The sequence below is a fragment of the Cyclopterus lumpus genome, chromosome 1 (genome assembly GCF_009769545.1).
Source record: "Cyclopterus lumpus isolate fCycLum1 chromosome 1, fCycLum1.pri, whole genome shotgun sequence".
NCBI classification, from domain to species: domain Eukaryota; kingdom Metazoa; phylum Chordata; class Actinopteri; order Perciformes; family Cyclopteridae; genus Cyclopterus; species Cyclopterus lumpus.
Genome location: NC_046966.1, coordinates 2,765,436 through 2,792,089, shown reverse-complemented (window position 1 = coordinate 2,792,089; position 26,654 = coordinate 2,765,436). Strand labels below are relative to the sequence as shown.

At 46.4% G+C, this 26,654-nt stretch overlaps 1 protein-coding gene across 4 annotated transcripts in view; it reads left to right on the top strand.

The window, feature by feature from the left end:
• The window catches only part of sh3pxd2aa (SH3 and PX domains 2Aa), an 81,243-nt gene that overhangs the window by 24,684 nt on the left and 29,905 nt on the right, over window positions 1-26,654 (top strand). For 2 of the 4 annotated variants that reach the window (XM_034542366.1, XM_034542356.1), the window contains exons 5-7: window positions 993-1,084; window positions 18,554-18,579; window positions 25,780-25,824. In XM_034542366.1, the coding sequence (XP_034398257.1) occupies window positions 993-1,084; window positions 18,554-18,579; window positions 25,780-25,824 (163 nt within the window). The remainder of the gene's footprint in view (window positions 1-992; window positions 1,085-18,553; window positions 18,580-25,779; window positions 25,825-26,654) is intronic. The other 2 variants (XM_034542383.1, XM_034542375.1) reach the window with 1 other exon arrangement.

Genomic DNA, 26,654 nt, shown 5'->3' with positions numbered 1-26,654 from the left:
CACACACACACACACACACACACACACACACGCTTCCTTTCTCCCCCTTGGCACAAAGGGACACTAGCAGCATAACCTCTAATTTGGGATTGTCTCTACACACACAATTAGTGAGCAGTATGGTTGGCCTGCATTAGGAAAGGTTAGCCACAGTATCCACTCAGTAAACGAGGCCAAAAGGAGTTAAAAAAAAAAAAGATGGGGAGAGTGATTACCCAGGGTTCTCGGAGGGTCTGCGCTCCGGAGATTGGTGAGTTCATCCAGCCGGGGTGCACAGTGAGATACGGCCCTCTTCAATCACAACCCCACGTAGATGGGATCCCACGGATGAAATATGCAGGCGGCTGTAAATGAGCAGCCTGTGCTAAACATGTGCCCTTGCATGTCTCCCCCTTCCAGACCATTAAATATAGATGGTTAGGCCGACATATGATCCTCTCTGACTGCCGAGTGGCTTTGTCAATGAACACACAGAGGAGGAGGGACGGTTGATTACCTTTGGCTGGACCGTTCACACTATTCCTTTACCAAACACAAGCCTGTATGGAACACACTAAAGGCGCTTTAGAAGAGATACGTTACTGACACGTTAGCACTGAAGGGGCTCAGAGGTGGAGCCGGTCTTCCTCAAACCTGGAAGATCCTTGGGCGAGACACTTAACCCCAAGTCGCTGATGGGCAGCTGGCACCTTGCATGGTGACATGGAGTGTTAAAGAGCTTTGCGTGGTCGAAGACTAGAACAGAGCTCTACAAGTACAGTCCATTCTAGGAAAGGGAGACCATAGCAGTGTCTAGGAGTATGGCTGAGGCTACATCAGAAAAACCTAGAAGCGTCCCAGAAAAGTTTCTGCAGTTGCTCCAGATCCAAAAACAGGGATGTGGACAGCCAGGTCAAAACACTCACTGGGGGCGGGTAGGTGTAACGAAAACAACAACAGGACTAACCAATCAGCTTGTCTTTGACCTCCCCTGTTCTCTCTCTTCTTCTCAGGCGCTGGTGCGACTCCCCCCTCAGATCTCTCAGAGTGAGGACGTGCTGCGCTTCTTTGAGACGAAGGCCGAGGACGTCAACCCCCCAGTGGAGTGAGTGTCACACACTGTGCACGCTCAGACTGACACCATCATTACTGTTGCGTTTCACTCACCGTCATAACTTATGGGGAATGTGGGGGTCCCGCCCAAAATATTAGTCCGAAATTGGTTTTCACATCCTCTTTTTAGAAAAAGAACAAACAAGGATGGATGTGAATGTGTAGTGTAGTGGTCAAAGCAAGACTTTACATTTGTAAAAGAAGAAATAAGATTATTGGTTATAGGTTATGCTGTGGTGTGACCAGTCGCTTCAGCGGCTAATATTACTAAACTTTGTATAGGTATAATACTGTATATTCTCGCGTCATAGGTAGGGCAGTACTGAATAGTTTCAAACTTCATTCATGACGTCGACGTTCTGATTCTAAATCATCTGCTTGCTGCGCTGATTTCTTTCTTTCTTTATGAATTGTGTTCAAACCTGGTATTTCTGCACAGTTGCAGATAAAGATCAGGCTACGCTGAAATTATTATTATAGTGTCTTTTTTCAATTGGTCCAAAGTCAACATTTATAGAAAAAAAGATTGATGCTTTTTTATCCACTGAAATATTCCGCTTTGTTGGCGTTTCGTTTTTTTAAATCTACATTTTCACTGCGGTCCAAAAACTGTGGGCACACCAAGCAGCTGATGTATTAATGGGGCTGTCTAGCAGCAATCTAACAGCACCATGAATGACATTTATGTAACCGCAGTACCGCATATCTATTTTCTCCTATTTTTGTAGAGAGATGATTTCATAAACATTCTAAAACCTCTATTGCCGCTTTGAATGTACAAATCCGTTAAGGCCCTCGTAATAAATAAACCTTCTAAGGATTTTATCATTCAAAAACCACAGGAAGTAAACATGGAGGAGGCAGGAAGTATGCGTTCTGATTGGGGTCCCGTTCCACTGAGGTTCATTTGTCCCGTCATGATGAGGTCTTTTAAAGCAACTAACTCAAGAGAATTGTGGGAAATAAACTAACCACTAACTAACCAGTGGGTTCAACACAAGTTATATAGTCGCACTTAATTATTTTCTTCACAGTTTGGTTTATTTATAAAGGTAAATCACACAGAGAGATAGTAATAGTGATAATAAATATGAAGTAAAAAAATGTAGTAATATAATAATACAAAATATGAAACAGAGATAAAAATAAAAATGTGTCATAGCCTGAATCATATACATTCAGTATTGTAAAAGATAAATAAACTACATAATTTACAGTAAAAAAAGAGAAGAAGAGAAAAAGAATGCATGGTGTCACTTTAAATCCAAGCCGATCAAACTTTAGGAATTTGCTAGCTTGTGGTTACAAATCAACAAACTTCCGATCCATTATTTTTTGCGTCCTGCTCAGATGAAACACAGCCCGTAATAAACTTCTGAAACATGCAATCGGGTGCAGAAAGGGTTTGTCTGCATGGAGCCGGTTGTACGCGATCTACTGGACCTGGTTTGTTAGCACGCGGCTACACAAAAATCAGCCGAGAATAGAAGTTCTCTCATTGTTGCACAGGTTGACGTGTGAGACGCCGCCACAGTAATGATGGCTGCTGACCTTTAGTCATGACCTGCATTCGTCTGCACGGACACACGGATGTACATGCATGCACACAGTATGCCGTCGCGCTTACGCTGATTACAGGAGCTGCATGCAAACATGACGATGATGACGATTGATTGATAATGGTACACACAATAGCTCAGATGCTAACACACCCAGCATCTGTGTATCAGCCCCCCCCCCCTGCCCCCCTCCAATATACTGTATGATTGTACAGTGGCTAAGCTCATTACCTCTCTGTCTGTTCCCCCCTTTTCTAGTCTATTCCCAAATCATCTCTTTCTCTCCGAGTTCGTTAAAACCTCCAACGAGGGGGGGGGGGGGGGGGGGGGGGGGGGGGGGGGGGGGGGGGAGGGGGTGTGATGGATGTGAGAGTGGGAGGCGGAGACTGGCTTGTTTCATAGCAGGAGATAGCCCCTTTGGGTAGTTTTTAATTAGAGAACAAGCACACTCTCCTCCAGACCTCGAATGCTAGTATAGGAATATTCAATTTGAAATGTGCTCCTGGACGCACCGAGGCAGCTACACCTCTTGCTAGACCCAGGATATATCTATTTTGTGGTTTTGGCCCTCGTCTTTTCTCCATTGGATGAGAGGAAAGGCGTGAGGCAGGCAGGATTTAGTGACCTCCGGCTGCCGGTGTTTTTTATAAAGTTATCTCTCCCTACCGTCCTCTCTCTCTCTCTAATTCTTTCGATCTAACCCGGCCTCATAAATTCAAGTATAAATTGATGCAGCGGCTCAAGGTTACAAACACCGACGCAATCAGACTTTGAGCAACAGCTTTTCGTCTCCGCGCTGACAATACGGCTTTCCATCTCGTCTCTCTCGTACTGACTCTGTCTCTGCTTTGACTTACGCCCATCTCTCCACGAGCATCGTTCGCTCCTCTTTCTCCCGCTTCTTTCTCTCCCCTCTACGTGTGTTGATGCATAAATGCCATTAATCTTGTTGTCGTGGGCTTGTATCGATGTGTGTGTGTGTGTGTGTGTGTGTGTGTGTGTGTGTGTGTGTGTGTTGTTTACACAGGAGTTGCATATGTGAAACTTGGGATGCATTAAAAGAAAAAGGAATAGAATCAAACAGGTACTTTTGGAGCCACTTTTTTTCAGTTCTCCTGAAAAGAACTGCTGCCAGCTTTCTGGAGGATCACTCGTAGAAAGTCAACACTGAGCTTCCTCTGGTCCTCGTTAACACACCTGTTTGATGTACAGTAGTAATGTCACACACTCAAGTCACAGCTCCTCACGGTCTGGAACACCAGTGAACTACAGTCTAATTCAGGAGGAAACACACATGAACTACAGTCTAGTACAGGAGGAAACACCAGTGAACTACAGTCTAGTTCAGGAGGAAACACACATGAACTACAGTCTAGTACAGGAGGAAACACCAGTGAACTACAGTCTAGTTCAGGAGGAAACACACATGAACTACAGTCTAGTTCAGGAGGAAACACCAGAGAACTACAGTCTAGTTCAGGAGGAAACACCAGTGAACTACAGTTTAGTTCAGGAGGAAACACCAGAGAACTACAGTCTAGTTCAGGAGGAAACACCAGAGAACTACAGTCTAGTTCAGGAGGAAACACCAGAGAACTACAGTCTAGTTCAGGAGGAAACACCAGAGAACTACAGTTTAGTTCAGGAGGAAACACCAGAGAACTACAGTTTAGTTCAGGAGGAAATGCCAGAGAACTACAATCTAGTTCAGGAGGAAACACCAGAGAACTACAGTCTAGTACAGGAGGAAACACCAGAGAACTACAGTCTAGTACAGGAGGAAACACCAGAGAACTACAGTCTATATACAGGAGGAAACACCAGAGAACTACAGTCTATATACAGGAGGAAACACCAGTGAACTACAGTTTAGTTCAGGAGGAAACACCAGAGAACTACAGTCTATATACAGGAGGAAACACCAGAGAACTACAGTCTATATACAGGAGGAAACACCAGAGAACTACAGTCTAGTTCAGGAGGAAACACCAGTGAACTACAGTCTAGTACAGGAGGAAACACCAGAGAACTACAGTCTAGTTCAGGAGGAAACACCAGAGAACTACAGTCTATATACAGGAGGAAACACCAGAGAACTACAGTCTAGTTCAGGAGGAAACACCAGAGAACTACAGTCTAGTACAGGAGGAAACACCAGAGAACTACAGTCTAGTACAGGAGGAAACACCAGAGAACTACAGTCTAGTACAGGAGGAAACACCAGAGAACTACAGTCTAGTACAGGAGGAAACACCAGAGAACTACAGTCTAGTACAGGAGGAAACACCAGTGAACTACAGTCTAGTACAGGAGGAAACACCAGTGAACTACAGTCTAGTTCAGGAGGAAACACCAGAGAACTACAGTCTAGTTCAGGAGGAAACACCAGTGAACTACAGTCTAGTTCAGGAGGAAACACCAGAGAACTACAGTCTATATACAGGAGGAAACACCAGAGAACTAGTCTAGTTCAGGATGTTACTAGTTATATTACACTTTAAAATTTGACTCACAAAATAAAAACAATTCATAGTATTCATATACTCCACCTTAAACGGTTGTTAAGTATATTTAAGTACATTTTAGGTACACAGTGTTGATAATACCTCTATATCACTCTTCACTTGAACTACTGAGGTCAGAGAACCACCAGATCTCATTTTTCGCTCATCAAATATTGCACAATTTTCTTTTGCTTTTCACTGAATTAATTTAATGTAATTTATTTAGGAAGCTGCAATAATAATGAGTAATACTGAACTCAAGTTTGGAGATGGGAAAGTGCTGGTCTGAAATCCATGTTACAGACAGGCAGCAGATACGGGAAGAAAACCTCCGTCATTTCTAAAAAGTTAAGCAATTTGTTATTACTATTTTTAATAAGCATTGCAATACAGACCCTGTGAGCAGACACATGTTTACCTTGAGGCAGACTGTCATACTGGAAATGCTACTTAAGCACAAGGGATTTCAATGGATACATCTCTGTTTGTTACGCCATGACATGTTATGAAGAGGAAGCACTCCATGTGATTTACTGAATTAATTTTCTTTCATACAGGCCAGAGGATAATCCCGCAAAACGATTTTTATTAATCAAATGTACCAGTAAATACATTTGAAGGATTTTACATGGGCTAGTTATTGTTGCGACAGCATAGCGCCCTCAGGGAACCCATTCTTTCTACAGTCAGACTCATCACATGTTTAACACTACAGCCTGTAGCATTCACCCACATGGCTTCAGAAGGCTTTATTCCAATGAATAAATTAATAACATAATGATCTTTCCATACAAATAATTCCAGTAGTTGTGAGAAAGTGGCTGGAAGATGATTTCATATATACTTTAACCGGCACTCAACCGTTCTTCACTCAATTTTCCTATTTCAAGAGGGATAATGGAACAAGCTGACATTTTGGTACGCCTCATTACAAAAGTTGGTATATTCATGAAAGTATTAGATTAGATTAGATATTACTTTATTCATCACCAGGGGGAAATTACGTGAAGCAGCAGCAAACATGTTTACAAATATACAATACAATAAAATAAAATAGCAGGGCATATTACATTTAAGAATTTAAATAATAAAGGAAATGAAAATGTAAAAATGAAAGTATACAGTGTATCTAAAGTATAAAGTGACAGCTGTGCAAGGTTTATTGATGTTCATTTGAGGAGGATCTGGCCAGAGGTGATTTATTATAAAGTCTAATAGCAGTTGGCAGGAATGTTCTCCTGTATCATGAATGTTCTCTTGTATCAGGAAGGTTCTCCTGTATCTGTCCTTGTGAAGCGGAGCTGAAGCAGTCTGTTGGAGAACGTGCTCCGCTGTCCCTGCAGTAGGTGGTGTATTCTCCAATATGGACAATACTTTTTCAGTGTCCTCTCCACCACTTGTTCCTTATAGTCCTGTTTGCAGCCAATAATGGAGCCGGCCTTCCTCACCAATTTAGTGAGTCAGTTGGTGTCTCCGGCTCCACTGCTGCTCCCCCAGCAGACTATGGAGAAGTACAGATGGTCCAACAGACTGGTAGAACATCTCCAACATCTCAGAGCACTGGTCCAACAGACTGGTAGAACATCTCCAACATCTTGCTGCACACATTGAAGGATCTAAGTTTCCTAAAAAAAAAGAGTCGACTCATCCCCTTCTTGTACACGGCGTTGATGTTGGCCTTCCAGTTTAGTCTGTTGTCGATGGAGACACAAGGAACCTGTACTCCACCATGTCCACATCCTCTCCCAGAACTCTCAGCGGTTGTGGAGCCGTTGTATTACTCCTGAAGTCTAGCACCAACTCGCTGGTCTTGGCCACGTTCAGAAGCAAGTGATTTCTACCGGCCAACTCCACAAAGTCATCTACTACTGCCCTGTACTCCTCCTCCCGTCCATCCTTAATACACCCAACTACTGCAGAGTCATCAGAGAACTTCTGCAGATGACCCCGAGTTGTACTGGAAGTCACTGGTGTACAGGGTGAACAGGAAGGGAGACAGAACAGTTCCCTGTGGAACTCCTACATCACTGACCACCGTCCCAGACAGCACACAGCCCAGTCGGACATACTGTGGTCTGCCTGTGAGGTAGTCAGTGATCCAGGAGACGGTGGACATGTTAACCCCCACCACCCGCAGCTTCTCATCCAGCAGCAGTGGTTGGATGGTGTTGAATGTCAAAAGAAAGTGATTCTCACAGAGCGACCGTTCCATCCAGGTGCGACTGAGCTTGTTGCAGCAGGTAGATGATGGCGTCGTCCACTCCCACACAAGGCTGGTAAACCAAGACCAGCACCTTCATCACATGGGATGTGAGGCCAACTGTTCGGAAGTCCTTGAGGTCAGATGAAGTTGACTTCTTTGGAACAGGAAACAGGTACAGCGTCTTCCACACCCCCGGGACCTCCTCCTGTCTCAGGCTCAGGTTGTAGAGGTGCTGCAGGACGTCCGACAGCTGGATAGCGCAGGTCTTCAAGACCCTGGGGCTGATGCCATCAGGTCCTGCAGCTTTACCTTGGTGGAGTCTCTCCAGCTGTCTTCTCACCTGGTCAGTCGTCACAGAGAAGAGGGGAGGGTTGAAGAAGCCTATGTGCAGCTCACCAGGGGGGACACAGGGGGAGGTGTTTGGGAGGTGTGTTGTGTGGAGGAGAAAGATGAGGGCAGTGAACTAAACCTGTTGAAGTAACAGTTTACCTTGTTGGCCCTCTCCAGGGAGCCTCCTGGTTGCCTCCCTCCAACCTTGAAGCCAGTTATCTGCTGGAGTTTGGCCTCCAGCTTCCTCCTGTAGGAGTCAGGGGCGTGCTGGACTCTCCTGAGCTCATCCCTGCCCTCAGACCTGATAGCTGCTTTCTTCTTATGAAGAAGTGCGTTCAGGTCCCTGGTGATCCATGGCTTGTTGTTAGGAAAGCAACAAACAGTCCAGGATGGAATGGTGTTGTGTACTTTATGTATTCTGTGAGCACATCCCAGTCCGTTGACTCAAAGCAGCCCCGCAGGGCATCATTAGCCCCCCGAGACCATCTTCTAACAGTCATGGTGGTCACAGGCAGCCTCAGTGCAATCAGCTGATCGTGGGAATAGACAATGTCCCCAGCCATTGTGTGTGGCTCTCCGTTACAAACAGAAAAGTCAAAAAGTTACGGTCCGTTTTCCGACCGTAATTTAAACCAAACGTGAAAGAAAAGAGCGAAAAGTGGAAAAAAGACAATAAATGAAAACACTCACAGGGAGCTACTGCGACAGGCAGCCGCTGGCACGGCGCCATCTTGCAACGTCAATGATGACGTATATGAAGCTGCTGCTGCTTCTTCTTCGTCCTCGTCCTCGTCCTCGTCCTCGCCCCCGACTGCTTATCTCAATGAACCAACTGCTAATAATGGAAGAACGGTCACGGGCGAGTGGGTGGAAACTAGCTTTCGTTTACATTTTATTTAGCTGATTTTCTTAAAAATCGTGTTCCAAGAGCAGACCACAGTCTCCTGATCGACAGACTAAGACGGGGATGGGGGGGTATCTCCCCCAACTCTCTGATGGGAGTTCCTCCGCTGCTGCTGCTGCTAACCTATGTTCTCCAGTTAACTTCAGATCAAATGGAGCCAGAACCTCTTGTGATGATTTCTCTGGATCCCTGCAGGCCTTCACTCAAAAAAAGGAGTGGGGTTTAAAACACAAAGAATAAGGGTTCTTAATGGTTAGTGAGACGTTGCGATCCAAAGGACTTTCTTCCATTCCCCTACCCATAATGCATCTACTAAATGAAAATGAACCATCATGAACCAATCACGTTCATGATTGAGTGTGTGTTAGTAGTGTGGGGCTTTTTTTTATGTGCAAGTACATGTGTGCCCTAAGTGGTGCGGAAAAAGAAACAGGATGCTGAAGACTAATATTAATCCATCGGGGTTGGTGTGTATGTTTGAGTGTGTGTCCTCTCAGCTCATTCATTGTATCCAAATGATCTGGTGTGCTCTCTGTTTGCTCGCTTTCTATCTGCAAGACATCCATGCAGAACATCCTGATCATCTGTCAATAAGGAGTCCTGGTTCTGGTTAGAGACGGGCTGGTTGCTTCCGTTGATTGTATTCAACACAAGCGTACTCAGATACCCCATGTAAGCCAGTACCAAGTAGCACCAAAGCAACATTCGATACCGTTTGGTACCCAGATCTAGTAAAAATATATAAATGCTGTCTTCTTAGAGTTAACGCAGCGTGTGATTGGCCCACTACAACAGCGGCTACAACCCATGCAGCCGGGATCGCCTCCACATGGCTCCCAATGGTGGGAGGCCAAAACAAAAAAAAAAGTTCCAGCACCGTCACTCAGAAAGGCAGAAAGAGAGTGAAGAGCCTGTGGCTTTGAGCTTGTGTCTCCTAAACTTAGGAACTGTCTCCTTCTGAGACAGGTGGAAGATCTGTGGACAGCACACTGTTCAGCCTTACCTCTGAAAATGGTTTATGTATTTTATTTTAATGGTGTTTTTAACTCTTCTACTAAAGTCCCTGTTTCATGTCCGTTGCCTGTGAAGCACTTTTCTTTGTCGCGCGACTCTCCAAAGGCGCCAAATAAATACACTTCCTTACTTCCTTTCCTCCTCAACTCCCGCCAGAGCTTTACCATTCCTCTTTCTTTACTTATTTCCCTTCTCTACCCATTATTGTACTCCACCCAGTCATCTGTCCATCCCACTCCGTCTGCTGAGGTGGAGACAGAGGACAGGCTCACTCAGCCCTAATGGATAAGCTGCACTCCCCTAACTATTAGGATCAATAGCACTCGCTGGAGACAGCGTGGGGGGAAGGGGTTCAACACTTCCAGTGTGTCAGAGGGAGGGGAGTGGTCGGCCGAGCGCAGCAGCTTGTGCGCGCGTGCGCGTGCAAACACTCATCGACCGAGCGGTTGTACACTTGCTGCAATTATACGTTCCAAACGGAGACGAAAGTGGCAGACGAGTCTTCATTGCGGGACTAAAGTGGTCCTGCTGGGTTGTGCTGTCAGGTCATCTCAGTGCACCTCCCGCTCTCCCTTCCCTCGCCGTCGTTCCACATGGGTGCACTCATTCACCCAGGCACCCACCCGACAGTGTCTGACTCACTGCTGCTCTCTCTCTCTCCCTCACACACTCGCAGGGTGTTGTCAAGGCTGGGGCTCGCTACAGTGATAGCTGTTGGAGGGCCAGACTGTACATGGGTGTGATGAATAGAGAGCGGGGCCAGGACAGCTACCACGGTGATGAAATGTGTCCTCTTCATCACTTGTAGACGAGTGTAGCACAAGGCCACACGGTGCACCGAGCCAACCCACGATATTCTCTGATGAGCTTCAGAAGAATATATAGTAGATATTGACGTTGAGCGTTCAGGTTTCTCCAGACTCGGTCTGATTTCTCTGTCAATGAGTCACGCTTCAACATAAGCCAGCTCCAGTCTCCTTCTCTGTCTGACTGGGATCTGATAAGAAAAAAAGGAACCTCACATAGAATCGATCCCATCAGTCAGAGCTCAGCAAGCGCACAGAGCCCCCCCACCCCCTCTTGTCTGTGGGATCGAGTACTGCAGCGTGGCAAAGAAGCCAGAAGCCAGACTGATGTCAATCAGCTGCTCCCGTCTCAAGCTCAGCGTCCTTGATGTTGAACACACTCTGAATGGACTTCTAGCGTCGTGGCATGTTTCAAAAAACAGGAACTGAACAGTTGGAGACATTTTTGGCCACTTTAATACGTATGAGCACTGCGCAGTGGAAGTCGTCTGGCTCGTCTGGGTCTTTTACTCTGCAGGTCAGTAGCTCCCAACTGCTGGATTTAGGCCCCCTCAAGGAGTCGTGAGATGCATCTAAGGGCTGTCAGAAGATGATTAGATAAAGTACAAAAGGTTGTTGTTTTTCTGAAGTTACTGCCTTTGCTTCAACCTTACTGACAAAGAAGTAGGCCCAGCTCTGCGTCTCCCCCACATGGTGGCGTGCTTCACAACACAAACGCCCTCAGCTGCTTTCCTGCAGTCCATCCACTGATCTGTTGTTCTCCCTTCCTCTATAAATGTATCCAGTGTCTTTTTCTGGCATTCTTTCTGTCCACCCCCCTCCTCCCTACCCCTCACTTCCTGTTTCAAAATTTATTTCCACTGGAGTGAATTTCTCTTGACACTACACTCCCCTTCCCCTTTTTGTGAGACGTGTTGTTTCCCCCCCCCCCTCTCATACTGAACACTCTTCCCTACCATCTTGCATTCCTATCGAGTCAATTAGCATGGGATGTGGGCTGTGATTTGTTTCATCTGTCTGGGCCTGGCTAGAGCAATCATATAACTATCAGCCTGAACGGCATTATCTGTCCTCTGCAGGCCATAACAGTGACAAATGTCTCCATTAATATGCGCATACTGCATTTCAGTCATGATGAAAATATTGGCCACTGCGCCCCCCCCCCCCACCCCCCACCCCAACGGCTTCCGTGGTGTGAGACAGGGCTGATGTTATCATCATTCATCATGCGCCCTTACAACCCTGTGAATAACAATATAGGCCTCGACCTTCGCGCGTGCCTCGATGAGAGAGATGCAGCAAGATTATCAGATTATGACCAGGTTAAGCCATGAACTCCCGTGATTGGTCAGATTTTGGGCCTAAGTAGCAGGGTTGTCCCTGGTGACGGGTGGGAGGAAGACAGATTTGGGTGTTTTGGGGGCTAATTAGTAATAAGTGGGTGATAAGGATTGGGGCATACGTGTGTCCAGCTCTTTCACTGATGCTGACAGGAAGTGTGTATTTAAAGGGAATCAATGTACCTTCTTTGAAAGAAGAAATGACGTCCCTCTTACAAATTAAATCTTGTGCTACTGTGGCTAAAGCCAGCTAAGGATATATCGCTGTGGAACCGTTCTCCATCGTGCAGTGTCCTGTAGAACAGAAGGTTCGTTGGCTGAGGGTCTAGATGGTTCGGTGGAACATGTATACATCTGTAAGGGTTTAGTTCTGTCCCCCTGTCAAATCAGAGAGGGTTTGAGGACTCTCACAGACATTTTAAGCCCTTTACAAAAAAAATTGCCAGAAGTCCGCATTTCTGAAGACACAATTCATTGCAATGACACATTAAACACAGGGTTACCAGTGGACGCATGGAGACGTAAAAAAGAAAAGAGGACGGCACATGTTCAGTCTGGTATGGTCCAGTTATTCAGAAACATGAAGGAACATAGAAACCAGAGGATATTTATTTATTCATCAGACATTTAATTGTATTTATTTATTGAAGCGGTTTTGACAAAAACGATTAAATAGACATTTGAATGTGACCTCTCAAAAGTAGTTTTATTCCTTGGCATTGGTACGTCAGCTTAATAATGAAAAACGTGACACAAAAGATTACAAGACTGTAACCAAGCTAAATTCATTGTAGTTTGAGTTTTTTGTAATGTTGAGTGTAATCAGTTAAGACACCAGCAGTGCCGCTGTTGCCTTGTTCTCGGTTTCTCGTCCGTCCGTTCTTTCGGTTTTCAGGACCTTTACACCGATACAGGTCCTTCAGCACTGAAGTGTTGGATTGTGGGTTCCCCTCAAGCAGCGTCAGCTTCTTGATCATTTCCATTTTCAGCGCTGACTTCCAGTCCGTCTTTGCTTCAAGCAGATCCCAATAATTGGTTGCCATCAGTGGTAACTACTCCTCAACATGTATCAAACCGCTAATTGTACCACTGATGGCAACTACGGGCCAAGAATTGGTTGCCATCAGTGGTAACTACTCCACAACATGTAGTAAACAGCTAAATATACCACTGATGGCAACTACGGGCCAATAATTGGTTACCATCAGTGGTAACTACTCCTCAACATGTAGTAAACTGCTAAATGTACCACTGATGGCAACTACGGGCCAATAATTGGTTACCATCAGTGGTAACTACTCCTCAACATGTAGTAAACCGCTAAATGTACCACTGATGGCAACTACGGGCCAAGAATTGGTTGCCAATTTCTCAAAAAACTGCCGAACCCTGCCAGCATGCGACCACTAGACCTAATGCGTCCGCTAGACGTTCATTTCATGGCGTGCCCATGTGTGTGAGGGTCGTCCACCTACAACATACCTGTGCAGAGGCCCACTGTAGTAAACCCACTGTGCACCTTGTGTCCCGTGTATCGGGGACTTGGCGCTCCTCACGTGGGACGCAGACTGTATTTAGTCGCAGCCAGTCCTTTGGTTTATCTGCAACCCGAATGAGTCTCTGTGTGCACAATACGTGTGTGTTGACTGCGTGTACAGGCGAGGGTTGAGGATGATGGATTCCTTGAACCCTCATCTGGAGTGCTAGTGAGCTCGAGCCTGGTCACGGCCACGAGGGCTCAAAAACGGGGGAGGCTGAGGGTAATTTGGGGCTCTGCAGGGGGCTCAGGGTAGATGGTAGAGTCAGAGCGGCTGAGAGAGAGAGAGAGAGAGACGGACTAAGGCGATAATCTCTGGAGTGTATATTTACTGGTGTTGCAGGCCAGCCCAGCAGGGGGCCATTGAGAGTCATTAACTTGCAGCCATTTGTATAAACACATTGATTAGACTCTTATCCGACAACCCGCTCATACCTCATGCTTAATTAGTAAATCCATTGCCTTCTTCTTGTACAATTTAAAACTACACTTGTCTATTAATGTCCACAAACAAATCTAATTGTGGTAATACTACTAGACGTCATCTATACCTCTCAACGCACTTTTTTCAGCAGATTAAGCAGTTTTAGTATGCAAGAGCCATGGAGTCATTTTTTACATTTATCTGCAACTGCAGACATACACAATGAATAGACAACAACACAATGTTATTTATGAAGCTTTAAAGACTTGAACTACGCAACACATGAATGGCGGTCTGAAGACTGAAACTGAACTATGGTAACTATTCAATCAGAACCAGTGATTTTCCTTGAGAGGCTTAACACCACATGTTGTGGACCCTGAAGGACCAACATAAGCCTTGTGCAGAGGACACTCCTATGTGCTGGTGAGACCAGTGGAGGGAAAGGTGAGGTTACGTGGTGCCTGTAAAGGCTGAAGACCACTTGCTGGACTCAGTACATGGAGCCCCCGAAGCTCCGCCCCCGGAGGAGGGAAGATAACTCATTTTACAACTATAGTTAGTTGTAATTCCACCCTTTGACCACAAAATCAAATTACAGCTCCTCTTGGGTGCTGCACGCGCACATGCATGCGCGCACACACATACACACACACACACACACACACACACACACACACACACACACACACATGGAAAGGTATTAAATGGGACAGTGCAAAACTCTCACCTCTTCACCTATAGGACATTCTGATTGATGTCATATGCAGCTCACTTCATAGTGAGATACATACTCAATCATGCATTAACAGCTGACAATCCCTGGATCTGACTACTAAGCTGACCCTGACACCACATGGCCCGCCTCACCAGACCCACTCATCCATTTCTGGATGAGAGCTGCATGGAAGCGGCCCGTGGTCTGTGAATGCAACGTGATGAAATGTAGACTGACCGGACTGTTTGAATGCCTGTGGCTGTTTTGGATCGGGACATACCTTTTACTCTACTGTGTCTGACAGATTCATGCTCACACACTAACATGGAAACCGTTTGGTCACTTGGTGCATACTTCAGACTCGGGGAGGGGGAACAATTGATTCTTCGATGCATTCTCTCTTAAACAATTATGACTGCAGAAAACATATTTATATTTCAAACTCAATTCTCAATGTTATGAATGCCTCTAACAATTCTTTAACACCGGGCTGTCCGGTCCTCACAGCTTCCCCTGAACGCAACACACGTGTGTCTTATTTACTCTCTAAATCATTACCAGAGGAGTTCTGGTGAGGACAGCTGAACGTCAGCAGCCGAATATGGACTCAATCCGACTGGCACCCCCTGGCTAAAGCTAACCTATGGAAGCGTTTCTCTTCTTGTTCTTCTTGTTCTTGTTCTTCTTCTTGTTCTTCTTGTTCTTGTTCTTCTTCTTGTTCTTGTTCTTCTTCTTGTTCTTCTTGTTCTTGTTCTTCTTCTTGTTCTTGTTCTTCTTCTAATGACAAAGTGAATCACAGACACAGCAACACTCTACAACCAAACCAAAGCTAACGTCATGGATCTGCATGCACTTCATCACTGTGTATAAATCTGGAACGTGTGGTGAAACTATACATGAACCTATACATGTATAGTTTCACCACATGTTCCAGAGAAAGTGTTATTTCTGTATGAAAGCTAAAATATATACCAGGAGGATTTGTTTGAAGAGAAGTCTGTATTATTTATTAGTGAATAAGAGCAGCTTCTTATGTCACATGACTGAAAACGTGCTGAATTCTGTGTTTTAACTCCTATGATGGACCATTTATTTTCTTTTCTTGTTAGTTCTCTTTGCAACGGTTGTATGTAACCCTCCAGTTGACACATCTCTTCTATTTGGCACTAATATTGAATTCATAAAAAGATAATGGAAGTAAACTCATCCGTTTAAAAAAAATAGCAGATAAACACAAAAATACAAATCTTGTGTGTGTGTGTGTATATATATATATATATATATATATATATATATATATATATATATATATATATATCATCGTGATGCATCGATAAACGTGTCATAATCACATCGTAGCCCTCTGAATCAAATCGAGAGGTGCAGAGTGATTCCCTCCTTTTATTGTCAGTAAACAGCGCTGCTGTCAAAATAACAGCCGTCTTTAACGTGCACATGCGTGTGCACGAGTAGTGAACATCAGTGCAGGCTCTAATCTGTCCCAAGTGTTGCGTCGCTGCACACGCTGCGGCTCGTAGTCGTGAGACAGTCGTCTACTTCGAGGCTGTAAGGTCATGGTCTCCTACTTCTCTACTCGCTGCAACAGCAACAACAAGAAAAGGTCCTTGAGATTCCACGCCGCCACATGAAAACACCGTGTTCTCCAGCACTGGAGGATGTGTTCCTCACTCCCTCACTCCCCCTCTCCTCAAGGATTTCAGCCTTCAGGGACTCCGGTCACTGTATGGAGTCCGGACTCTTCTCATCCTCCCACCCACCCGGTACGCCGTAACCCCCCCCCCCCCCCCCCCCCCATGCTTTACAGATGCCTCCAAAACCATAATATTAAAAAACAAAGCCCAAAATAGCCGACTGCACGTCCCAATGCAATGTTGAGTGCTAGTGGCTAAGCTAACGCGCTGAGAAATCTCTCTCTTTGCACAGCCAATCTCGGTGCTCATGAGTTGCCTCTGCAATTCATTGCCGGTTGCGAGCGCGTGTTGACCCGCGTCGGCCTCTGGAGCTAGTGTCAGCGGAGGCCACGCAGGCACGTTGTTCCAAAGCCCCGTGTGAGCGCTTAGCGGCGCCGGACGCCCCCGCACGATGACGCGGGGCCAACCTTTGCTTTGAGCTGCTCAGCATAACAAGGGAGAACAAGCGCCATCGATCCAACAGCAGTCGCCGTGTGTCAGGGTGAACAAACAGCTGATCAAGAACAATTAACCCCAGAGACTCCAATGCCTGCAGTCGGGGGCCAGAAGCCATTTTGGTCACTTGAAGTAGTGCATACTTCAGACATGCTGCTGCTGCCCTCCACCAATCAGAGCTCCTGTCCTCATCTCCTTGGGAAGCTGCAAACCAGCCATGTCCCAGCTCTACGCCTGTTGCATCGTCAGGCTGCAGCGTAGATTTGTTCACTGTTAGGTGGTTCAATGAACCCAGCAGGCCACATAGAAACTAGTTTGGCTGATGGAGGGGGCAATCCTTTTACGCATCGGCTCACTATGAAACATGAAAAATGAATCAAATGAAACTCTTCATGGAAAGAAGGTGTAAGGGCAAACAGCGCTAGCTACTGTAAAGGCTGTTTCCTCTTGACCAGGTGACCTGAATCCCTGCTCCCCTGTCACCACCTACAAGGGTGGGTGACTTCCAACTTCTAAAAGTATTTGTTATTGTGACACAGAGAAAAGTCCAAGGGCTCTAACTCGTTTCAGCTCACCAAACTTAAGTTGGACCGTGCGTTTGATGGAGGCGGGACAAAGCTCAGAGGAGGACACTGAGCACGTGGAACAGAGGACCTTTAATGCATCTTTAATGCAAACGCCCTGCCGCTCTGCGTCTGTTCACTGAGACGCAGCCACACACTCACGCACAGCTCATTGAATTATTACTTGTAGTAAGACTTGACTGTCGGGCCCCTCCCCATGTGTCAGAGGCTGCGTGTCACAGCCCGGGATGAGGAGAGGGGTCAAGTGCCGCTCTCTGCCCGTCCCACTTTGGTGACAACCAAGCATATTCTGGATGCGGCGGCGATGTCGGTACAAAGGCCTCATTCTTTGGGGGGGAGGGGGGGCGCGGCCGCTCACAAAGATGCCGGTCTCGTCAGATCACAGGCGAGGATGGGAGGGAGGGGGGAGGGGAGCAAAGCGACTCACAAGAACACAGAACTGTCCCTGCGTGGCTGATCTTGACCCACAACACATTTTCCACCGATCAGCATCCACACCCACACGAGAACACACACACACACACACACACACACACACACACACACAAACACACACACACACACCCCTCTGTCATCCTGAGAGACGGACATGGAGTATTCCTCTTGACACCAGAGTCCAAGTGTTGCGTCCTCTGTCGATAGGGCCTTTCGTTCATGAGACAAACCTCCGGTGGGTCTCGGCCTCTCTACAGCGCCGCGATTCGATGTTATTGTTTCGGTGCTGCGGCAGGACGGCGTGCTGGAGGAGGAGGGGACCACGAGAGAAAGGGGGTGGGGGGGCATGGACAGATTGTCAGGTCTGCGTTTCTATAAATAGCGCCGTCGGTCTTCACCTGATCTCTCCTTCGCTATCTTTCTTTTTTAACTCAATTTCCACGCTGCCGAGAGCCACTGCTGACAAGGGCGGAGTCTGACCCGCTCAGCCCCCCCCCCCGGTCTGCTGCTGAGCCTTGTGGCTTAATCCCATTAGAATCCATTAAGTAAGGCATCTTAAACAGAGCCCCCCCCCCCTGATTCTTCCAAATGTGGGGAGGGCTCATCCTGTTGTCTGACAGGCCCGAGAGGGGAGGGAGGGAGAGGAGGAGGAGGAGGAGGAAGAGGAGGAGGAGGAGGAGGAGGAGGATGGTGGTGCCACTTTGGACTAATTTGTGTCCGTTGCTGGAAGTACAGGCAGCTGGTCAAAGTCATTCCTCTGTCTGTCTCTCTCTCTCTCTCTCTCTCTCTCCATCCTTCACTCCCTCACTCTCCCCCCCCTCTCTCTCCCCCTCAAACACAAGCATTTGTCCGCGAGCTGAAGCCGATTGCATGCATGCATGTGTTGTCGCGTGAGTGCGGTGATCCAGGAGAGCCGAGTCACTAACTATGTCCCTCCTGTGTTGCTTCTCCCTCAGGGACTATGGCTCCAAGCGCAAGTCGGGTAAGTCGCCTGCTTTTTACATTTTCCCTTCACTGTGGTTTTCTCTCTCAACTTGTTGCTCTGAACAGAAGCTGGAGATCTGAGGGGGGGGGGGGGGGGGCTGATGCCGCATGACGTATGCCTCCTGATGTCAGTGTGCGGTGTGTTTACTCGTCCCCGCTGCAGCGCGCCCGACTCGCCGTCGGCTGTGTTTAGGAGAGGGTCCACTAAGCCCCGTCCAGCCCCCTCTCCTCCGTCGGTTGGAGCTCTTTGTCGGACACACGCAGGGCGATTTATCAATATTTTATCGACATGTTAATATGAGACGACGTCTCTCAGGTTCCAGACGTGGTCATGTGGCAGAAGAGTTGTCGTTTCCTCGTTTGAAATGCTGCATTACAATAAAGGGACTTATTTTTATTATTTGCCTTAACCTACTTAGTGATGATAGTATCCACATTACTGATGACTATCCATCAAGACTCTCAGTGAGGAAATATTCTTTAAAGGCACCAATTTGTCAACCCTACAATATCCTCGCGCCGTAGAGGTATTTTATTACTTATTGTGAGATGTGATTGTCGCCCTGACCCAAGCTCCATGTTTCGAAGGACTGTGCTCGTTAGGGGGCTTTGCTTTAGTCCTGATCTGTGTGGTCGTAATTCCCGGGACTTAAGATGTCAACAAAAACTGAAACACCTCCATTGGATGCCTCATGTACGTCAGTAGAGTGCAGGGTAAAAACATCCGCGTGTCCAACATCCAGTGGCACATTGCAACCGGCCCCTGTGCCACACTGCTCGCCCGTTCGTTGGCCGCCTCAGCCGATGTACGGCTCTCGCAGCGGGGCATTGGCACACGTGAGTCAATAATATGTGCGTGTTTACGGACCTGGTGGACTGCCACAGGAAATATCAGCCATACCGCTTCTGAGTTATTGACGAGGAAAAATCAGGACGCAGCTTGTGGTTGACGGAGAACGGAGTCCCTTAAAGACCTTGTTTTGATGTTCCTGTAGTGGAGAGAGGAGCGTTGCCGTCTTCATACGACGCGGCCCCTTGATATATACTGTATATATATATATATATATACATTTTTTTATGGGACCTCCTGCAACACTTGCGTGATCCTCCTGCTAGGTGTCGTCGTCCCAGAGGGAGGAGCACTACGAGCTCAGTCACACCCAGGAGCTGAAGGCTGCTGCGGATCAGCTGTGTAGTGCTTTGGGCTTTGAGATGGCTGGACGTATTCATGGTGCGGCCTTGTTTTTCTTTTCTCAGATGCTTCTGAAGGAGAGTGTTTATAGTGACCGGGAGGAAACGGAGCTTCCATGGGGGGGCGGTGGTTGTGGGTCGGGGCAGCTAACACGCTGCTGTTTGAAGTAAAACTTCTTAAGATCACGAGCTGTATCTTTGTTTCATTTGTGCTCAAACTGAAGTGCAGATTGTGGCATTCGCGGAGTTATGCGATTGTAGTCTTGTTTGTAGCCTGTATATTATATTATATTGTATGTATTATACCGTCATTTATTCCCGTGGTGCTGCTCAGTCATCCCAGTGACCGGCTCGTCTGCAGATCTCTCTCCAGCACAATCCTGCTGCTGAAGGGGCCAATCAGTGACTTGCATTATGATGCGTTCAGGCTCTATCAGTACACATGAATGGTCAGCAGAGGTACATTGTAAAGATGTCACGTTCAAATGTAATCTACCGACAGACAGTTTGTTTGAAGGAGATGTTTTTTCACATTGTTATAAAATAGATATTAGAGATGAATTATGAGCTGTTTAAACAAGCTCTAAACAAAGAAAAGAAAAGTCAAATTTCAGTTATATAAGTCAAATATAGTCCTCAGAAAGAAAATGGGCAGGTCAGACTTCAACGAAGAAATCTAAAACTAATGGCCTGGTCTCACAAATACAAATACATTTTTGAAATTCAGTTGAAACACTTTGAATCACTTCATCTCATAATTCCAAAGAATTGCAAGTTGAAAAGATTTGTCCAACAGAAACCAAACACTGATCCATGTCACCTCTTGAGAAGCGGGGGACCCAGATCTTTAGCTGAGTCTCGGGGGTCTCTGTGCTCCCCCTTGGCTCTGCAGATGGAGCTGGTAGTCCTCCAAGTGAGGCCAAACTGAGGGACGGAGGAGGGTGCTGTTTGGGCTGTGGAGGCCACAGGGGGCGGGGCTGTCAGACAGACGCTTGTTTGTTTGTTCACGTGGCACGATGGAGAAGATTTCAGCCTGACGTTGGAATGGCTCTGTCTTTGTGTGTGTGTGTGTGTGTGTGTGTGTGTGTAAGATAAGATAAGAGAATCCTTGTATCAGTCCCACAACGGTGAACTTTGCAAGTTTGTAGGTTTTAGTGGTGCAACGGATAAACACATCACACTCACAGATCGGATCAGAACAAAAGATAAAAGGGAGGAAATGTAACTCAAAGATCCCTGATCACGTTTTTATGCCGCCGATACTAATTGATGATTATTGATGATCCATATTAACAGATTCAAACCCCTATATACAGGATCCAGACTACTTATTTTTGCCACTGTCCCAAAAATCATTTCTACCGCTCTGAAGTCTATAAACCATCAAAAATTCTAAACTTTGTAAAAGTAATACATAGTGTATTTTCTTCATACAACACACAATTAAAATGATACAGAAATTGTATTTTTATGGATTAAAACATATCTTGACATGAGTATTTTAATGATTGATCATGATCTGCTTAGAGTTCAGTGTAACCAGATCATAATTCATCTCTAATATCTATGCATGTTGCTGTGAAAACATCTCATTCAAACAACTGGATTTATTGAAGTTTCTCACCAACACAACATTTTACTAGATTACATGTGAACACATTAAACATTATCGTTTACCTTCAACCAATACTCATTTTCACTGAACAGAGCCTGAACGCCTCATAATGTACCTGAACAGAACCTTTGTACGTTAGCGGTGCTGCTAACGTTACTAGCTAACGTTACGAGCTCTCCTGTTGATTATATTATCAGGTCTCACATCTGGTCAGCCCCCCCCCCACTCTGTACATGAATGTCATTTGTCACAGTCTTCCTGCTAAACACGGCGTCGATACCAGTTAGCTTCTGCCTGCGGTTTGACATTGTTAGCGGTGGAATCTCTGTCGGCCACTGTGCTTTTTCACAAGTGTCCCATCAATACTGGTTAGCCTTTGTCGTGGCGTCAGCTGACCAGGGCTTATCATTGAAGCTGTGACAGTGGGGAGGACCTGCAGGGAGAGCCAGCGTGGGGTTGGACCTTCAGTCTGGATGTTTGAGGATAACTGACTCTGTTCCCTCCTCATTGTCCACCCAGATGAAACACAGTGGTTCACAGCTCGCAGTCTTCTGCTTCCTCTCCCGTCTCTTTCAGCCTTGCTTTTCCTCCTCTGTATCTCTGGCACTCATTAAAGACCCCAGCGCCTGCTGCTGGTGGACAGCTGTTGAGTGGATTGCGGTCACGTTCAACGCGCCGTAAACACGTTTGGCGATGCTCTGACTTCTCGTTTGGTGCCAATGAAAATTGCAATTTGTGTTTTGGTTCATGACCAAGTAACTGCAAAACTGGTGGCATTTATACTGATGCTACAATTAGCAAATGATAGCATGCTAACATGCTATGCTATCACATGGTGAACATGGTCAACGGTAACTGGTTGTAGGCTCACGGATTTCTTGAGGTCAAGACTGATTTATCGGCCTATCTCTAAACTATATACCTTCCCTTGTTTGTTGTCCTGTTGATACGTTTGTTGGGTCCTCATTTACAAAGTATTTGTTCCCGAAAAATACGAAATCTGTACACTTTAAATACTGAAACATTCTTACAATCTATAGATTAATTTTATTTAAAGATATGCCATTTGTCACCATCCGCAGACCCTAAATAGCAGAGAAATGGAGACGCTTGGGTCAGACTTAAAAGTAAAGCAAGCAGGGGGACAGAGAAAACACTGCTGGCTCTGCTGGTTTGTGGCGCCATCACCCAAACCCGAGAGGAGTGAAGCATCCGTTAGTGTGAAGGGAGGGGGTCACCGTGGGGCGGGCCCAGAGTCAGAGAGTTAATACCAATCAGATGTTGGGCGGCGGACTGAGAGGCCGCCCGGTGGGTAGTAATCACGCTAGGGCGTTAGTGAGCGGGGTTTGACCCTGGCTGACCTGGGACCAGTCGTGTCCCTCCCTCTGGGGCCAACATCAATCCATCTAAAGCTCCTGAGGCTACTGAGGGTAGCGGGTTGGGGATTTGGTTCTTTATTGTCTCTCTGGGTGGAGGCAGAAGAAGCCTCGGCTCCACAACAGGAGCAGTTCATCGCCAGGATCAGGAAGTACACAAACGTCAATCTCTTCTAAAGACGTGTTGATTCATATTTTCAAAATCGTTACATTTTGAACGTTTCCCATGGGTTCTGAGTGTTTTCATGGCTCGAGAAAACGAGATGCACTGGTTGAAGGATGTATCCTACAGAAAGCCTGTCTGTTGGCCCACTTTGATATTCTTCCCCCCCATGGTTACAGTTACACAACGCACGTCACACAGAGCAGAGATGTCACTGCTGAAGTGGGCCATGGTTGAACACAAGCTGAAGAGAAGCAGGAGGATTTCTTTTGGAGGCGTTAAGACCTCTCACGTCTCACGTCTCACATCCTCTAAACCAGGGGATCCAACTAATGTTCAACAAGGTCCATTTCGAGAATGTATATATTATATATATATTATTCTCTAAAATGTGTGTGCAGGGACTAAATCTGTTATTAAAACCACTAGTTTCAGCTCTATTCTCTCTGTTAACATTATTGTTGGACAGTGAATTAATGTGTTATGAATCTGATCATATTGGGCTCTTAGATCGTTTATGTTTCTGTTCCATCATTTTGGATGTGACTCAGTACATTTGCTGAGCTTTGATCTGAGCTTTGTCTCGTAGCAAAGCTTCTAATAATCATCACGTTCTCTGAACACATGAGACATCCTAGTTATGAACTTCTTTTGGGAAGAATGAACATAGAAGAGTCTTCTTGGTTAAAGACTCTGGTTTCTGTCCACATTTCTCTTGTTGGAGAACAACATGTGAAATAACTTCTCACTCGTTCTGTTCCGACTGCTCGGCCTCTCCTCCTCCAGTCTCTCCAGTCTGTATATCTCACTCGAGCTGCCATGCTTACCAGACTACGCATATTTGATTGGCCGAGTAGCATCACGTGATGTGATTTACAACGCATGTAATTCATCAGTGTGTTTCTGGACCGCTGAACGAGTGCCGTAAAGGCTGAAAAAGCTGCGCCGGTTAAAATATAAGTACTTTGTAATTTAATAATGATCAATTATCAATCAGTTATAGGTCAAGGGTCCACATACAACGGCGTCTGGGTCCGGATCTGCACTGCGGTCCGCCTGTTAGTGACCCCTGCTCTGAAACCATGGAGGGCTGCATTTATCCATCTAATTAAGCATTCCATGCCAACTGTTAATACGTTCATTCCTATTATTCACTTAATTGTTCCTGGAAAGACATAGATACATGTTCATATAGATTATATCCAGGGAGGTGAAGGGTCGTCTGGGGTGAGGAGGGGTGAGGAAAAAGCAAAAGCAAAGGAGTGGAGCTTTATCGTGGACCCTTTTTCAACGTTCAGCTTCATGCTCCTCACTGCAGCTTTGGAAGGAGTCTAGAACCGATCCGGTTCCTCCAGTGTTGATTGTCACTCATCTCCAAACGTGAAACAAAGATTTATATCACAAGCTCCTGGAACAAGATTAGTTGCTTTCAAACAAGTGGATTACGTCATTATTTATGCTCGAGTTAAGCAAAAGAGGAATTTAAGACCAAATACAGGCACACTGTACAGCTCGTGATGATGAACATGTATTGTAGTGTTGTAAAGGCAGCCTGTTCAGCCTCTCAACTCGTCAAATACAGACGCCCTCAGCACCGAGGAGCCCTTCAGTGTCTCTATGAGACACACTGGGCTTTCAGTGGAAACCCATGAGTGTCAGTATTAGACGAAACCACGGCCGTGTCCAAACCTAACCAAGTGGTTTTGTGTAGTAACTGAACCCCAAAACCAAGTGAACCTACGTCAGACTGTTGAAACCAAGCAGAAACGGACACGTCCTAAACGGACCGCCGTGTGAAGCTCTGCGGTCCACTGACCAAGCGTTGGTGTTTGAAGAGCTTGCAGTGAGACTGTGTCGGGGAAGTAGCACTCTAGTAGCACTTAAATGTCCCTTACCGATAGCACTTTGTTGTTTAGCACTTTAGTAGCACTTAAATGGCACGTACGGATAGTACTCTGTAGTTTAACGTTATTGAAGAAATTGTACTTGCTTGTTGTTCTGAGTTTGGACTCATGGTTTAATGCACTTATTGTAAGTCGCTTTGGATAAAAGCGTCAGCTAAATGACATGTAATGTAATGTAATGTAAAAGAGCGCTCCTCCTCGCTCTCAGTGGGACAAGCAGCTTTATTTATACGCAGGACTGACAGTCAGTTAAAGGCAATGCTGAATAGATTGAAATGGTTCCTCTCTTGCAGCCTTGGGTTGATGAATTCCATCGTTGGTGCAGAGTTCACACAAAGGGCTGAGGTATTGGCCCGTGGCTGTTTGTTGCAGTGCTGGCTCACTTCCAGGACAAGATGACAGCCAGAAGCAAAAATATTATTTTGTCCCTAAATCAAACTTGAAATCATGGCCTCCCTGCTGTGCACCCCGAGTCTTGGTGACCGTGATGTATGGCGCTTCATTTCCTGGTTGTGGGGGGGGGGGGGGAGATGTTGTTTTGGAGAAGGGGAGGGGTGGGGGTCAGGAACAAACTTTACAAGTGGCTGACGCCCATCTCAGACATTCCAGGAGGTCCAGATAGAGGGAAGGAAGGAATGGTGAAGGATATGGAGAGAAGGGGCTCGCAGGAAGTCTCAAGGAGGGGGGGAGTCTGGAGTGTCTGTGCTAAAACTGTACCGAAGCTTTAGCTCACTTGCCCTCAGATGCACTTCCCTCTCTTCAGCACGAAGATAAACACAGAGCTCCAAACCCCCCCAGGCTACGACTTTGTGCCTCCTCCCCTGGTTTCCCTCTTCGCCTCTTCATATGTTGTGATGTAATGAAGGTGTGCTTTGCCATACTGTTGCTTCCGCATGCTGTCCAACTGAATAATCTCTCTGCTTCTCTCCTTCCCTCTCTTTGTCTGCAGTATGGATGTACGGCTTTACAGACAGCCCGAGGAAAGAGGCCTCAGGTAGCCTTGTGTGTGTCTAACACGTTGACTATGCATGAGCCGCTGTGAGAGCCACGCACCAGCTGCATCGCTTGTTTCCTCCTCTTCACACTTCAGCTTTCTGTCAGCATCTGCTTTGCATGCTCCCTCACCATCCTCTCCTTCATCCCGTGTGCTTAAATCCAGGCTCTCTCACTCTCTCTCTCTCTCTCTCTCTCTCTCTCTCTCTCTCTCTCTCTCTCTCTCTCTCTCTCTCTCTCTCTCTGTGCAGTCTGTCCATCCATCTCCGCAGGCCTGCTCGGCCAACAACAGCCGGGCGCAGAGCACATAGTTCTGCATGTGGCAGCTGAAATGAGGTGTCAAGTCCTGGTCCTGTACATTTCGTCTGCCATGTGGCCGCAGAGCTCTGCCTGCGCTGGTGACCCCACTCGCGTTTGGGAGTCGAGAGAAGTGGGATCGTAGTTGTCACCATTGCAAACAAACATCCCACATTATATTTGCAAATGGCCATTTTTTTAACACACATTCAAGCACACATTCGCCCCATCTGCTGAGCATTTAACCAACGTTGAGGCATTAAACTGTGATGGAGGCATCGTTGGAGAAAGGCATTCCATCAGAGCTTTCCATATTTGAGTGTATGGAACAACAAAAAGAAATCTGCTGCAAAACTAAACAAGAAAAACTATGAAGACAGAACGCAGCAGGTCTTCAGGATTGATAGTATTTCCCAACTGGGCGTGGTTGCCATTAAACAGTGTAAAGCGCTCAAATAGCCGGATCTGTGCTGCTTTGTTTCCTCGGGCTGACTGTGATTGCTCCCCCCCTGACGTTCTCCACAACATGCCGCT